The sequence below is a fragment of the Platichthys flesus genome, chromosome 16 (genome assembly GCF_949316205.1).
Source record: "Platichthys flesus chromosome 16, fPlaFle2.1, whole genome shotgun sequence".
In the NCBI taxonomy this organism is placed as follows: Eukaryota; Metazoa; Chordata; class Actinopteri; order Pleuronectiformes; family Pleuronectidae; genus Platichthys; species Platichthys flesus.
The window spans coordinates 265042-278109 of NC_084960.1; the positions used below are offsets into that span (position 1 = coordinate 265042).

The following is a 13068-nucleotide window of genomic DNA, read 5'->3' on the forward strand; positions in this document are numbered from 1 at the left end:
GACAACAGCCTGAATTCTGGGAGCTCAGGGCTCTAGTGGTGATAAGGTACTATCAGCTCTTCAAGGTTTGATGCTGCCATTTTATTTATATAGGTCTGCGTCTTTGTTTTTGTGAAAGGACATGTCTAATTTTGGAGATATTATGCAATTGGAAAAAGGCGGTCCTAGAAATTATGTTTCAAGTGAGAATTAAAGGATAAATCAGGATCGAAGATCACTCCCAAGTTCCTGATGTTTCATTGGAAGCAAGGGCAATGTCGTCTAGAGCAGCTTCATCATTAGATAATGTATCTCTAAGGTGTTTGGGGCCAAGTATTATAACCTCTGTTTTGTCTGAGTTTAATAAGAGAAAATTGCGAGTCATCCAGGTTTTTATGTCCTTGAGACATGTTCGAAGTTTAGTTAATTGATTACTTTGTTCAGGTTTTATTGACAAGTATAACTGGGAGTCATCCGCATAGCAGTGGAAATTTACCGAGAGTGTGTCCTGATAATGTTTCCTAGTGGAAGCATATATAATGAGAATAAAATTGGGCCGAGTACAGAGCCCTGTGGAACACCATGGTTTACTTTGGTGCGCACAGATGACTCATCAATTTGCAGGAATTGGGAGCGATCTGAAAAATAAGATTTAAACCAGTTAAGGGCGGTTCCATTATGTTAATTAACTGTTTTGAGTCTTTGTAATAAAATGTGATGGTAAAGTGTTGATTGCTGCACTGAGATCTAACAGAACGAGGACAGACACACACATGTGAAGCCATCAGAAGGTCTTAGTGACTTTAACCGAGACTCTGTGTCTCTGTGCTGTGATTGGCTCTAAATCCCGACTGAAGGTCCTCACATGCTGATCGGCTACAACTTTTTTTTAAGCAATTTACTTTATCTGTTGCAAGATGTTGTACATGACACAGGAAAATGAATGTTCCTTTTCCTCTCTCCAGTCCCAGGACTCATCCAAAATGTAATTCTGCGGATTTTTAATGTGGATTCTGCCGCCAGCGGAGCAGAGGTCGTTTCAAGGCCTTGTCACATTCCCATGGTCGGAACTCGTTCTAGTTTACAGACGACAAGTTGCTGCAGCAACATTTACTCTGTCAAGTTTTCATCTCGACCGCTTGTGAACAGTGTTTTCTTCACTCCATCAAAAGACGAATAATAACATTACGTGTCATTTAGCTGACGCTTTTGTCCAAAGCGACTTACAATTAGAACACTGAACATCTGATGGCATGCAGATGGAGAAGAGTGGGGTTTGAACCGGCAACCTTCTTGTTGGAGAGCAACCACTCTACCCCCTCGGCCACAGCCTCCCCTAAATAATAAAAATAATAAAAATAATATTTAATTTTTATAAACAATATGGATAAAACTAGTGTAAATAAAGATCATAGACTGACAAGTCTCCACTTCCTCAAGAAATTAACCCAAAACTAAACATAGAAGCAGACGGCAGTAATGCACATGGACTGCTTCCTGATAATAAACTGAACAAAGAAGAAGAACAGAATTGAAACTAAAATGTCTCAGTTTGGGAACAATTCAGAGGAAACTGTTTATTCAGAGGAAACATGCAGACTTACAGATCCATCATCAGATGAGACTTCACAGGTTTCAGTTTGTACAGAAGCTTTTTAAGTTTTAACTGATGAGATTCAGTCTTTAAGAGGGGGGGGGGGACAGAGTAACATAGTAAATGTACATATCTACACTGACATTATTTTAACTTGTATGATCTTTAAACCTTAAAAACAACAAAATCAAACAAAAGATGATGCAGACGAAGAACTGGTTCACATACATACACACACGAGAGAGATTCCCTCAAACGTTGTTCTGGTACATTAAACTTAACGCACAAAGTGATGTCATCGCCAGCTAAATGAAAAGTAATATCATGGATCATTAGTTATTATTAATGGAGCTGCTTCAGAGCTCCATCGAACTCAACATGTTGGTTCAAGGTGTTCAGGTGAGTCTCTGGTTCCCTTCGGCCCTCGTCCAATCAGATCCTGCCAAAATAACGTTTACAGGTGACCTCATCGCTTAGGACTTAGGTCCAGGAGATAGTTTGTCTCTGTGGTTCTTCAAGACCTCTGACTCATGTCTGTAACTTCATAGCATCAAGATGCTATGCTAGGCTAACACACCTACCACTGAGAGGATGGGTTATCGTTGATGTCCTGACGTCTCGTTTATATCAATGTTCAGGTCAGTTTTATCCAATGAGCTTATGTGTCGACGTCACGTGATCCAGGTCACCTCAGAACGTGAAACTAGAAGATCCTGAAGAACCGAGCAGAACAGAAGGTGCCTGCAGCAGCTGTGAGCCTCATACTGTTTTTCTTCACGAGTCACACTCTGCAAACAAAAAGTGCGTGTGCAAAAATAAAACTGAATGAAAGTGGGGTTCAGTAGGCTACAGATTGGTCCGTCTGTCAGACAGAGTAACAGCCAATCAGCTGTGAGTGTCGAGCAGAGGGTGAGGTATGCTGCAGATGTGTGTTTGTGGGTCTGTCCGTGTAAGCGTGTGTTGTAGTTCTCTTCACCTCCCAACAGGGGGCAGTGGAGGAGCTCCTCTCATCACTGAAACAAAATGATTTGTATGAGAAGTTGATTATTAATCTGCATTTTTTGACAGTATGGTGGCCTATTTAACATATTTCTTCCTAGTTTACATGTGTCTACAGTTAAAAGAGAGGAGCTGAACGTACCGGTGTTGGCTCTGCTCGGGTAGAACTTGGTGAAGTGTCTGTACTCGTCCGGAGGAGGGAAATCATTCAGAGGATGAAACGAATACTTAGACTCAAAGTCGTCTGAAGAAGAAAAGACGTCACATTCATTTATTTTATCATAATATTCTATCATATTAACACAGATAAAGATTATAAGAATTGTACCAAAGTGACCAATAATCAATTATCAAATTCTCAATAAGTTGGCTTCAAATCTTGTTTCTTAGATTGTGATCAGCTGATCAGGTTAGTGATACAGGAAGCTGAGCTGCTGAGCTCTGCTCGGATTGGACGGAGAGACAGACTCACCAACGAATGAGTGAGGGATTGAGGAGGAGTGTCCATTGCGGAGAGGAGGGGGAGGCGCAGCGGGGTTTCGGGTGGGTGGGGGAGGGGGTTTCCCTCTGGTTTGGGGATCAGATGAGAGGGAGGGGCTACCATGTATTCTATAAGGAGGAGGAGGCGGGGCTTCTCTGCTTGCTGCCCTCGAGGACGATGATTGGACGGGAACAGGAGGAGCTGAGGAGAGATCAATAGGTCAATGGTGATGACATCACTGTGATACATTTCTGAAATCAGCGCTCCCTCACCTGCTCCTCTACTTGGTGCCTCTCTAACAAATGGCGCTGGCCTATTGGACCCCTGTTGAGAGGGCGTGGGAGAAGCAGGCGGAGGGGGTGGGGCTGGGCCTCTGGTGGGGGTGTGGTCTCCAGGTGAAGGGGCTGGCCTCCTGTTGCTGAGGGAGTTGTGACGCTGTGGCAGCTCGGGCGCCACCTCAGCGCCGCTGCTTGTCAGACAGTTGTTGATGCGGTAAGATAGAGGGGGGGGAGCCAGAGAGGAGGAGGGAGTGGAAGAGGGAGAGTTACCTCCTGAGGTGGGAGGGCGTCGGCTGTTGCCCGGGGAGGGGGGAGGTTTTGAAGGGAGGGGAGGGGTGCTGCTCTGTGCAAGAGGGCGGGGCTTCTCTCTGTTGTAAGATGAGAATGAGTTGGGAGGGGAGGGGGCGTTACCACGGCGACAGAGAGGAGGAGGGGGAGGGGGGGCAGAGGAGGAGTGCTTCATGCTGGTGGATGGGGAGGAGGCAGCAGAGTAGGGGGAGGAGGGGGGGGGGGAGGAGGACAGGTTGGGAAGTGAAGGATGCTGGGAGCGACTCGTCTCCGATGGCGACAGCGCCTGAGGGGAGGGGCTCTCTGCGTTGTCATGTTGATGACTGGGGGGGCGGGGGGCGGCAGCTCGGGTGGGGGGCAAGCGTCCAGATGAGCCGTCTGTAGAATAATAACATAAGAGTGAATAATAAAATCTAAAATTCATTTGAGGTAACCTAATAGAAAAAGTAATGACTCAACAAATATTAATAAATTCTATATATTGCAAAACTAACAGATTACAAATCAGTAAACTTTATAATTTGCAAACACAAAAATAAGAAACTTTCAATCATCAAAAGTTATAAAAAAAACGTGAATATAACCAATATATATACAAATATATATAAACATAAATCAAAAACAACAGTAAATAAATGACGGAAATCATTTGAGGGAAGAACCAATAAAAGAGAAGTTATCACCTCCAACTGGACTCAGATTGGGAGCTTCGCCTGAGACCAGGCCCCCGATTGGTGGAACAGAACCTGATGGGCTTGCATCTCCACTCCCATTGGCTCTTCCTGTTAATGCTCTGCTTCGTTTGGGCTCTGAGAACCACAACCATTGGACAGATGAGAGCTCCGCCTCAAGTGAGCAGGTCACTACAGAACATGACACTACAACGACATCAGTGTGTGATGACAGGAGGCAGCTGAGACCAGGTGAGACCAGGTGAAACCAGGTGAGACCAGCTGCGACCACGTGAAACTATGTGAGACCAGTTGAGACCAGGTGAGACCAGTTGAGACCAGGTGAGACCAGGTGAACCCAGGTGAACCCAGGTGAGACCAGCTGAGACCAGGTGAGACCAGGTGAGACCAGGTGAGACCAGCTGCGACCACGTGAAACTATGTGAGACCACGTGAGACCAGTTGAGACCAGGTGAGACCAGTTGAGACCAGGTGAAACCAGGTGAGACCAGGTGAACCCAGGTGAACCCAGGTGAGACCAGCTGAGACCAGCTGAGACCAGGTGAGACCAGGTGAGACCAGCGGCGACCACGTGAAACTATGTGAGACCAGGTGAGACCAGGTGAACCCAGGTGAGACCAGGTGAACCCAGGTGAGACCAGGTGAAACCAGGTAAGACCAGCTGCGACCACATGAAACTAGGTGAGACCAGTTGAAACCAGCTGAGACCAGGTGAGACTATGTGAGACCAGGTGAGACCAGTTGAAACCAGCTGAAACCAGGTAGGACCAGGTCTCAGCTGGTCCCCTTCCAATTCGCCTACCGCCAGAACAGGAGCACGGAGGATGCCATCTCCACGGCACTTTCTCACCTGGACAATAACAACTCCTATGTAAGAATGCTGTTCATAGACTTCAGTTCAGCTTTCAACACCATCATCCCCTCCAAACTCATCATGAAACTCAGTGACCTAGCTATCAACACTTCCCTGTGCAACTGGATACTGGACTTCCTATCCAACAGACCCCAGTCTGTCTGGTTAGAGAACCACACCTCCTCAACCCTGATCCTGAACACCGGCGTGCCTCAAGGCTGTGTGCTAAGTCCTCTCCTCTACTCACTATTCACGTATGACTGCACACCTGTACATGGTTCTAATACTTTTGTCAAGTTTGCAGACGATACTACAGTGATTGGCCTCATCAGCAACAACGATGAGTCGGCCTACAGAGAAGAGGTCCAGCACCTGGAGGCGTGGTGCGCCGACAAAAACCTGGCTCTCAACACCAAGAAGACCAAAGAGCTCATCGTGGACCTCAGGAAGAAAGGCGGCACACACACCCCCATCCATATCAACGGGACGGAGGTGGAGCGTGTCACCAGCTTCAAGTTCCTGGGTGTCCACATCTCTGAGGACCTCTCTTGGACCCTCAACACCTCAACCCTGGTCAAGAAAGCTCACCAGCGTCTCCTCTTCCTGAGGAGACTGAGGACGGCTCATCTGTCTCCTCAGATTCTGGTGAATTTCTACCGCTGCACCATCGAGAGCATCCTCACCAGCTGCATCTCAGTGTGGTAGGGCAGCTGCTCTGCTGCGGACCGGAAGTCACTGCAGAGTGAAAACTGCCCAACGCATCACCAGTTCCTCACTCCCCACCATCGCAGCTGTCCAGAGGAAGAGATGTCTGCGGAGAGCGCGCAGCATCGTGAAGGACAGCTCTCACCCCAGCCACAGACTGTGTGTCCTCCTCCCCTCTGGGAGGCGCTACAGGGTCCTCCGTTCCCGGACCAGCAGGTTCAGGAACAGCTTCATCCCTGCAGCTGTCACCCTGCTGAACTCCTAATCCACAGTGATAGCAGCAGCCCCCCCCGCTCCCAGCACAGACTTTCTTCAGTGACTATACTAACCCTTACCCTGCATTTCGTTGTATATGTACTTGTACTGTGCAATGACAATAGAGTTGAATCTAATCTAATCTAAAAACAAGAGGCGTCACTCAGAGACATGAGGCTGCAGCTGAGGATTTTAACATTATTGATGTAAAAAGTTCTTTGAACGTCTTGATTTCTCCGACAAACAGCCTTAGACTCAAAATTCAGAAAAGATTAAAATATTAGTTTCACGTTCAATGACAACTTAACAAAATAAGTGATGTCAGAGATTCTGAGTGAACACACTGAAAATCATAAGGACATGTGAGCGGACAGGTGAGTGATGTAAGGACAGTGATTGAAACTAGAGATTGAGACAAACTCCTTCGGAAAATGTTTAGTGAAGTCATTTTTTCAAAGACTTTAGAAACTACCAGTGGAGTCGCCCCCTGCTGGTCAGAGAGAGAAGACAGGTACATGGCACTTACACATTGGCTTCACTGTCTGGTCCCAGAGCCTGAGGAGAAGTCTCTGATATAGCACAGGATCTGTCTCTCTACACATCTTGGTACAATTACATTACACTAAGAGGGTTAAAAAACTGCTTTTCTTCAACCTCGGGATATTTTCCACCGAAGTCGAGGAAACGTCATGATGACAAAGATTATTCTTCAACAGCGCAGCAGCAGCTGTGCAGGAAGCTGCAGGATCTGATGTGACACACACACACACACACACACAGAGTTTGATGCACTGATTTTTAACCTGTTTCACCAGACGTCAGAAATTAAAATGACAAATAAAGAAACACATACACAATGAGTCAAGTCTCATCTGCTGTTTACACAGTCATCAGATGAGACTTCCTGTCAGTGACACTTCCTGTCAGTGACGCTTCCTGTCAGTGACGCTTCCTGTCAGTGACGCTTCCTGTCAGTGACGCTTCCTGTCAGTGACTCGTCACCTTCACAGCTCCTCCTTCAGAGGAGTTTCTGTTACTAAGCAACGAACTGGAGAGGAGACATCTACTTCCTGTTTACATCACATGACCAGTGTAGGTGACCGGCCATGTGATGTGTTTTCAGGTGTGTGGGCGGAGCCTCTGTGCGACCTTCCTGTCACTTAATGTCTCATTAAAACAAAAAGTCAGAGACTTCCTTTAAGTCTGTTTCAAATGCATCAAACTGTGGCTCAACAAACAGGGACCAGTGCTCGCAGGTGTTTGTGAGGACCTGGATTGTTTCATCAACAGAGTGATGAATAGTGTGTTCCCTGGTGTCTGTGTGACCTCTGACCCTCAGCCTCCTGCAGGCAGCCTCAGTATCACAGAAGGTTGGTTGTCTTACTCTCCAGGGAGAGAGCTGAGCGCTCCTCATCGGCCATCTTCTTCTGCTCCTCAGACGCCGCCCCCTGCTGGCTCGGTTGCTGGTGCAGGTATTGGTATAAGCGAATGTATGGGTGCTCTGTGGAAGGTGATTGGCTCTTTGGTGTTTGAATCTTACTGTCGAGCAGCGGAGCGCTGCGGTCGTTCACCACCGACACCTTTCTTAGCTTGATGCCTTGAGAGATGTCGGACAGCAGAGCGCCGCGACCTTTGACCTCCTCCCTGTTCAGCTTCGGGGGGATGGTGTTGGCCTGGGGACGGAGCAACAACAGACAGGGTGAGTTTATTGCAACACGTTCCGTCACAACAGGAAGTGATGGAGTCAGAAGCTCCTTCTGTGTCGAGATCAATGACCGGAACCGAAGCTGAACGAATAAGAAAGAAAGAAATGCAGACGTCTGTTACTTCTGTTGAACATAAATGTGTGTGTGTTGTCACCTGGCTGAATGTGGGGGGAGGCAGGGGTCCCCCTGGTGGAGGGATGGGCATCCTGCTGCTACACACCTGACAACCCTGAAAGACAGTGACCCGGAGGGTAACCATTGAAACAACGGCTGAAAGTCAGGCGAGGCCGGGGAACAGCGCAACCTGCAGGCCGGCAGTCATCACCACACAGTGCTGGTGAACGTGCAATAATTATCGTATTATTCCTATCAGACCAGGTCCTCAGACCAGGTCCCTATCAGTCCACATCAGACCGGATGGCTATTTGTTTGCTTACCGCAGCTAGCTGCATTAGCATTGTTATACCTCCGCTCCAGAACGAACGAACGCACGCACAAACACACACACGCACACGCAGTTAGCTTTCCAGATAGCCCAGCCTGCTAGCGGGATGCTAGCATTAGCAGCAGGTCTGTGCAGCATCACTGATGCATTGGGTGAATCTTACCCGTGAACGTCGGCTGCCTAACTCATCCTGTATCGGCGTTAAACCTCCGTCTGGTTCTCCTCCGTTAGCTCCTCCGCTAGCTCCTCCGTTAGCTTCTCCGCTAGCCTCTCTGCTGCACAGATTTTCTATTTCTCTTCAGTCAACACAGAGCACGTGACCTGAGCGGGAGCACTTGCGCCGCCGCAGCTGCATCTACTGCATCTATTAAATCTACTGCATCTATATTAATCTGATGAGATACATTTATATAATTATATGTATTGTATTATATGATAAGACTCATCAGCTGCTACATTTTTGCACTGAACATAAAAGTCATGTATTTATATATTTCATATGGAAATGTATATATTTTGTATATACTTCTGTTTCTGATATCAAATAAAAATGTATAAATGAAACTATCGTTTAAATATGTGATCATCAATAATTTTACATAAATAAAACTTCTGTATCTAAATGATTTGAGTCTTTTATTTTGAAGTCCCGTTTCTATCATTACTGCGGCACTAAGGGAAAGGCTGAGCGGGGCCACACGTCATTGCGAATCGACCAATCAGATGAGTCTTGCCGCAGATTTCAAAACAGAAATGGCTGAAGTTCGAGCGTAAGTTTGTATTTAACATAAAATCCTCGTAGACGATTCAAAACATTCACGTTTTTATAAATTGTTTAAGTTAAAATCGTGTTTGAAGCTAGAGCTAGAGCTAGAGCTAGAGCTAGCTGAGAGACCGAGCGCGCTAACTGTCCTCACGAAGCCGTTGTGTGTCTGTTGTGTTGCAGTGTGTTGCAGAGCTGTGACTCGTCTCTGCTGGATCTCCCTGGAAACTCTGATCAGTCGGACTCTGCTGAAGCAGCCATGATGGTTCTTTATCTGACGGTAAGAAGAATAACTGATTCACATCTGAAGCTGTTATCACACTAAAACTGAACCACTGACATGTTCCTCACATGTTCCTCACATGTTCTGCGGGTTCTCTATGTGGGAACTAATGTCTGAGTCAGTGTCTCTGGACATGTTCTGGATCTTCTCCTGCAGCCTCCTGGTAACATGTGTGTAACATGTCAGAGTCCATGTGAGGAACCAGCAGGACAATGTGTGGAAGCCTCCCAGTGAGCGAGTGGACTTGTTGATGAGGTTTCTAACACGTGACGTGAAACTAGAAGAACACAAACATCTCAGGATGAAGAAGAGGAGCCGGACACGTAGAAGATGAAGACGTCCACTTGGAAACACGAGGAGATTCCAGATCTTCTGGTGATGAGGGCCGACTCCGGTGGGAATGAGCTGTAAACAACAACACTGGTCTGTCCACAGCAGAGTTTATACGTCATGTCCCGCCTCCTGCTGCTCTACAGGCTCCGCCCCTCGCCTGATGTTCCCACATGTTCCTGTTTGAAGGAGTCGGACCCGACAACAGTGTCTGACAATGACTACACAACATGTCCGGAGAAGAGTCACACAGTTCATGTGTGAAAACAGACTCAGTTTGTGTTATATTGTTTTTAAACATGTGTGTGTCTGTGTGTGTGTGTAGGACAGTCGGCGTGTTCAGAAGGTTTTGTGGCGTCAGCTCTTTGTCCTGGACTCCATGATGTCTCTACTGGAGAGTCTGGCGTCTGTCCAACAACTGGTGAAACAGCCCTGCCCCACCCAGCCTGGTATTCATCAACACACATAAACATACGCACAAAGATGTGTAAGTACTCAAGTCATGATCAGTGTGTGTATGTGTGTGTGTCAGAGGGCGGGGCTCGGGGAAGGTGGAAGGCTCTGAAGGTGGACTACAGGTCGGGGGTGGAGGAGATGGAGACTCTGCTCAGATCGGTGCAGGACAGAGTCCAACAGATACACAAAAGACGACACACACTCACACAGCTGGTCCAAAAGCTGCACAGCAAGGTACACACAAACCAGTGCTGAATGGTTGCTACGGTGTTATAGTTAAAGTAAGTTGGTTACCATGGCGTCACTCAGTAGTTAATTCAGACTATGGTTAACTACAACTCAAGAAACGTCCAATCACAGAGCTTCGTTTGCATGACACGCAATCTGAACAGAAACAATTCACTCTCCTCATCTTCCTCTTCTCATCCGCTCTTCCTCATCCTCCTCGTCTCCCTCAGAAGCAGATGTATGAAAAGTTGGAGGCGTCTTTGCTGAAGGCCCAGAATGCATTGCAGTCATGTGATCGTCAGCTGACCCAGCTGAGGGAGGAGTCAGAGGCGGTGGTCAGTCAGCTGATCAGCTGGAAGCATCTTAGAGACGAGTAAGTTTCGTCTGGTCACGTGACCCTCATTTGGGCCTTGTCATTGGTCGCTTACACTACTTCCTGTTGGCCTGTTTACTCAGAACCAATCAGCAGCAGTCACTACAGTCCCAGATTCCTTTTAAAACCCTCAATACTCTTTAAATCTTCAATTACTGAAAAGCTCTGTTATTTTTTAAGCATAAAATCTTTGAGATCAGAACCGAGGACCTACCACTGAGATGCTCCTGTTCCTCTTCTTCTGAACCCATCGGCACTGTGTCGCACACGTTCTCCTGAAAAGAGGGATCAGTTCCCAGCCTGCTCAGAATTATTCATTGCTCTTTGTTTCCGGCCATGATCGCTCAGACCCCTCCCCCCCCCTTCCCTCACACAGCGCGTTGGTTATCAGGAGCTGCCCGTAGACGGTTGGAGGATAATCTGTCCGATACAGAATTTTCTGTTTCCGTGTCAACCTGTTATAGTCAGTGTTTTGTGAAGCTCTTTGTGAACTTGTCTATAAGTGCTATACAAATAAATGTATTATCATTGTTTCCGGTCAGGCTGCAGGAACACGTCTCTGCAGCACAGAGCGTCATGCAGATCAAACTGCTGTCCCTCAGCCAATCAGAGCTGTGTGTAGAGCTCAGGCCACGCCCCTCATCTGACCTGTCGTCCAATGAGCTGGAGCCGCTGAAGCTGTCAGTCAGCTGGAGTGTGGATGGCCGTTTCAGACTTCAGGTACCTGGAGACATGATTGATCCCCTGAACACAGCCCATCACCTGATCTGACAGCTGATTGGCTCTGCAGGTGGACGAGGGGACGGCCGGTCTGGTGGAGGGCAGTTCGTCGGGCAAACGGGCGCAGCTGAGCGCCGCCCTGCTGGAGGTGATGCAGTGTTACGTGGGTCAAGCCGAGCTGTTGTCTGAGGTCCAGGCCCTGAGGTCCAGGTGAGTCATGATCAATAACCAATAAACACCAATACAGGCTCTGATCCTCTTTATATATAGTCACTGGATTTGATTGTATATAGACTGATCTACACATATAGACTGTGTTTAACATGGTGTGTATATATAACTGTGTATACAGACTCAGTGTAACATCTTGTGTGTGTCAGTTTTGCCATCGACTGGCGTCCTGCTCAGCGTCAGTTGATCTTCCTGAAGTCGTCGTCGGTGGTTTGTCACCTGGAGGTGGAGGAGGGTTACCCGGGCAGCGGCAGCGCCCAGCTGTCCTCGGTGCAGAGGGACGGACGACCTGTGGACATGTGTGGACTGAAGGTAACACGGCACCAACACACACCTGACCATCACAACACTCACACATGTAAAACATTATGTCCTTCCAATGACTTTAATTATAGTAAACCTTTAAACTGAAAGTCTCACATTCTTTTTGTTCACACTGACTCAAAATACAAAAACACAAACTGGACTAATCTCTGTGTCTCTGTCTCTCACTCAGCCTCAGAAGCTCGTCCTCCGTCTCAGTGACTGGTTGATCTTTCTCTCTACTTGTCCTCTCATCTGATGGACAATGTTTATTTGTGTCCACTAGATGTCTGTGTGTTGATGCTGGTTTGTCATGTGACCTGTTATGTTATATTAATGTGTAAATAAAGCTTGAGGGAAATTGTAGCAGCAGCTGACCAATGGTCTGTGTTTCATTCTCATCTTAATAATTATTTCAGTTCATAAGAAAACGTATATTTACTTATAAATATATATATATATATATATATATATTATGTATAACAGAACATTTTAAAGCCTAAATCACGTCGTACGAGGAGGACAGCACTCTTACATATATGTATATATATAAATATACACACACACACACACACACACACGTCTTTACAACATAATACACTCGACAGACCACACACTGCACAGAGGAGCAGGAACTTGATGAGGTCTTGTCTCGTGTCAGTTTAACCCAGAGCTCGATAACTGTCCGAACCAAAAGATCCTCACTGGTAGATTTGATGTCTGGTATTCGCCAGTTAAACATATCGACATGTATGTGACAGTTCGTATGATGTCTTTAAGGTCATGGGACACATGACACGCAGGAGCGTCTCTTCCTCTTCTCCCTCCTACTCACCGGACTTCTTCCAACTCCCGTTGAGAGACAGGTGAAAGACAGGTGAAAGACAGGTGAGAGACAGGTCAGGGACAGGTGAGAAACAAGTTTAGGACAGGTGAGACACAGGTGAAAGAGGTGAGAGACAGGTGAAGGACAGTTGGGACAGGTGAGCGACAGGTGAGGGACACACACACACACAGGAGTCGCTGTCACCTGGTTCCCAGAAACCGGAGGAATCACGGTGTCTGTCCACGTGATGTCCCGCATGAGTCCGGACGCGCTACACTTC

At 47.1% G+C, this 13068-nt stretch overlaps 2 protein-coding genes across 5 annotated transcripts; one reads left to right on the forward strand and one right to left on the reverse strand.

The window, feature by feature from the left end:
* Positions 1-1526: 1526 nt before the first annotated feature.
* Positions 1527-8655, reverse strand: LOC133970831 (WAS/WASL-interacting protein family member 2-like). Of its 3 annotated transcripts, XM_062407891.1 has the most exons (9): positions 8439-8655; positions 7985-8059; positions 7509-7797; positions 5114-5161; positions 4303-4428; positions 3326-3997; positions 3045-3254; positions 2715-2816; positions 1527-2586 (listed from the first exon to the last, which is right to left on the reverse strand). In XM_062407891.1, the coding sequence occupies exons 2-9, from the start codon at positions 8033-8035 to the stop codon at positions 2546-2548; spliced, it is 1539 nt and encodes a 512-aa protein (XP_062263875.1). In that variant the 5' UTR covers positions 8036-8059; positions 8439-8655; the 3' UTR covers positions 1527-2545. The 3 variants fall into 3 exon arrangements, with proteins under 3 accessions (XP_062263875.1, XP_062263877.1, XP_062263876.1); XM_062407893.1 differs by lacking the exon at positions 5114-5161 and having other exon boundaries at positions 7665-7797; XM_062407892.1 differs by lacking the exon at positions 5114-5161 and having other exon boundaries at positions 8439-8652.
* Positions 8656-8958: 303 nt separating this feature from the next.
* Positions 8959-12328, forward strand: si:dkey-225f5.4 (uncharacterized). 2 transcript variants are annotated; one of them, XM_062407894.1, is made up of 9 exons: positions 8959-9045; positions 9222-9318; positions 9977-10100; positions 10184-10341; positions 10566-10708; positions 11251-11428; positions 11499-11638; positions 11809-11971; positions 12156-12328. In XM_062407894.1, the coding sequence occupies exons 1-9, from the start codon at positions 8999-9001 to the stop codon at positions 12219-12221; spliced, it is 1116 nt and encodes a 371-aa protein (XP_062263878.1). In that variant the 5' UTR covers positions 8959-8998; the 3' UTR covers positions 12222-12328. The 2 variants fall into 2 exon arrangements, with proteins under 2 accessions (XP_062263878.1, XP_062263879.1); XM_062407895.1 differs by having other exon boundaries at positions 10569-10708.
* Positions 12329-13068: the final 740 nt, after the last annotated feature.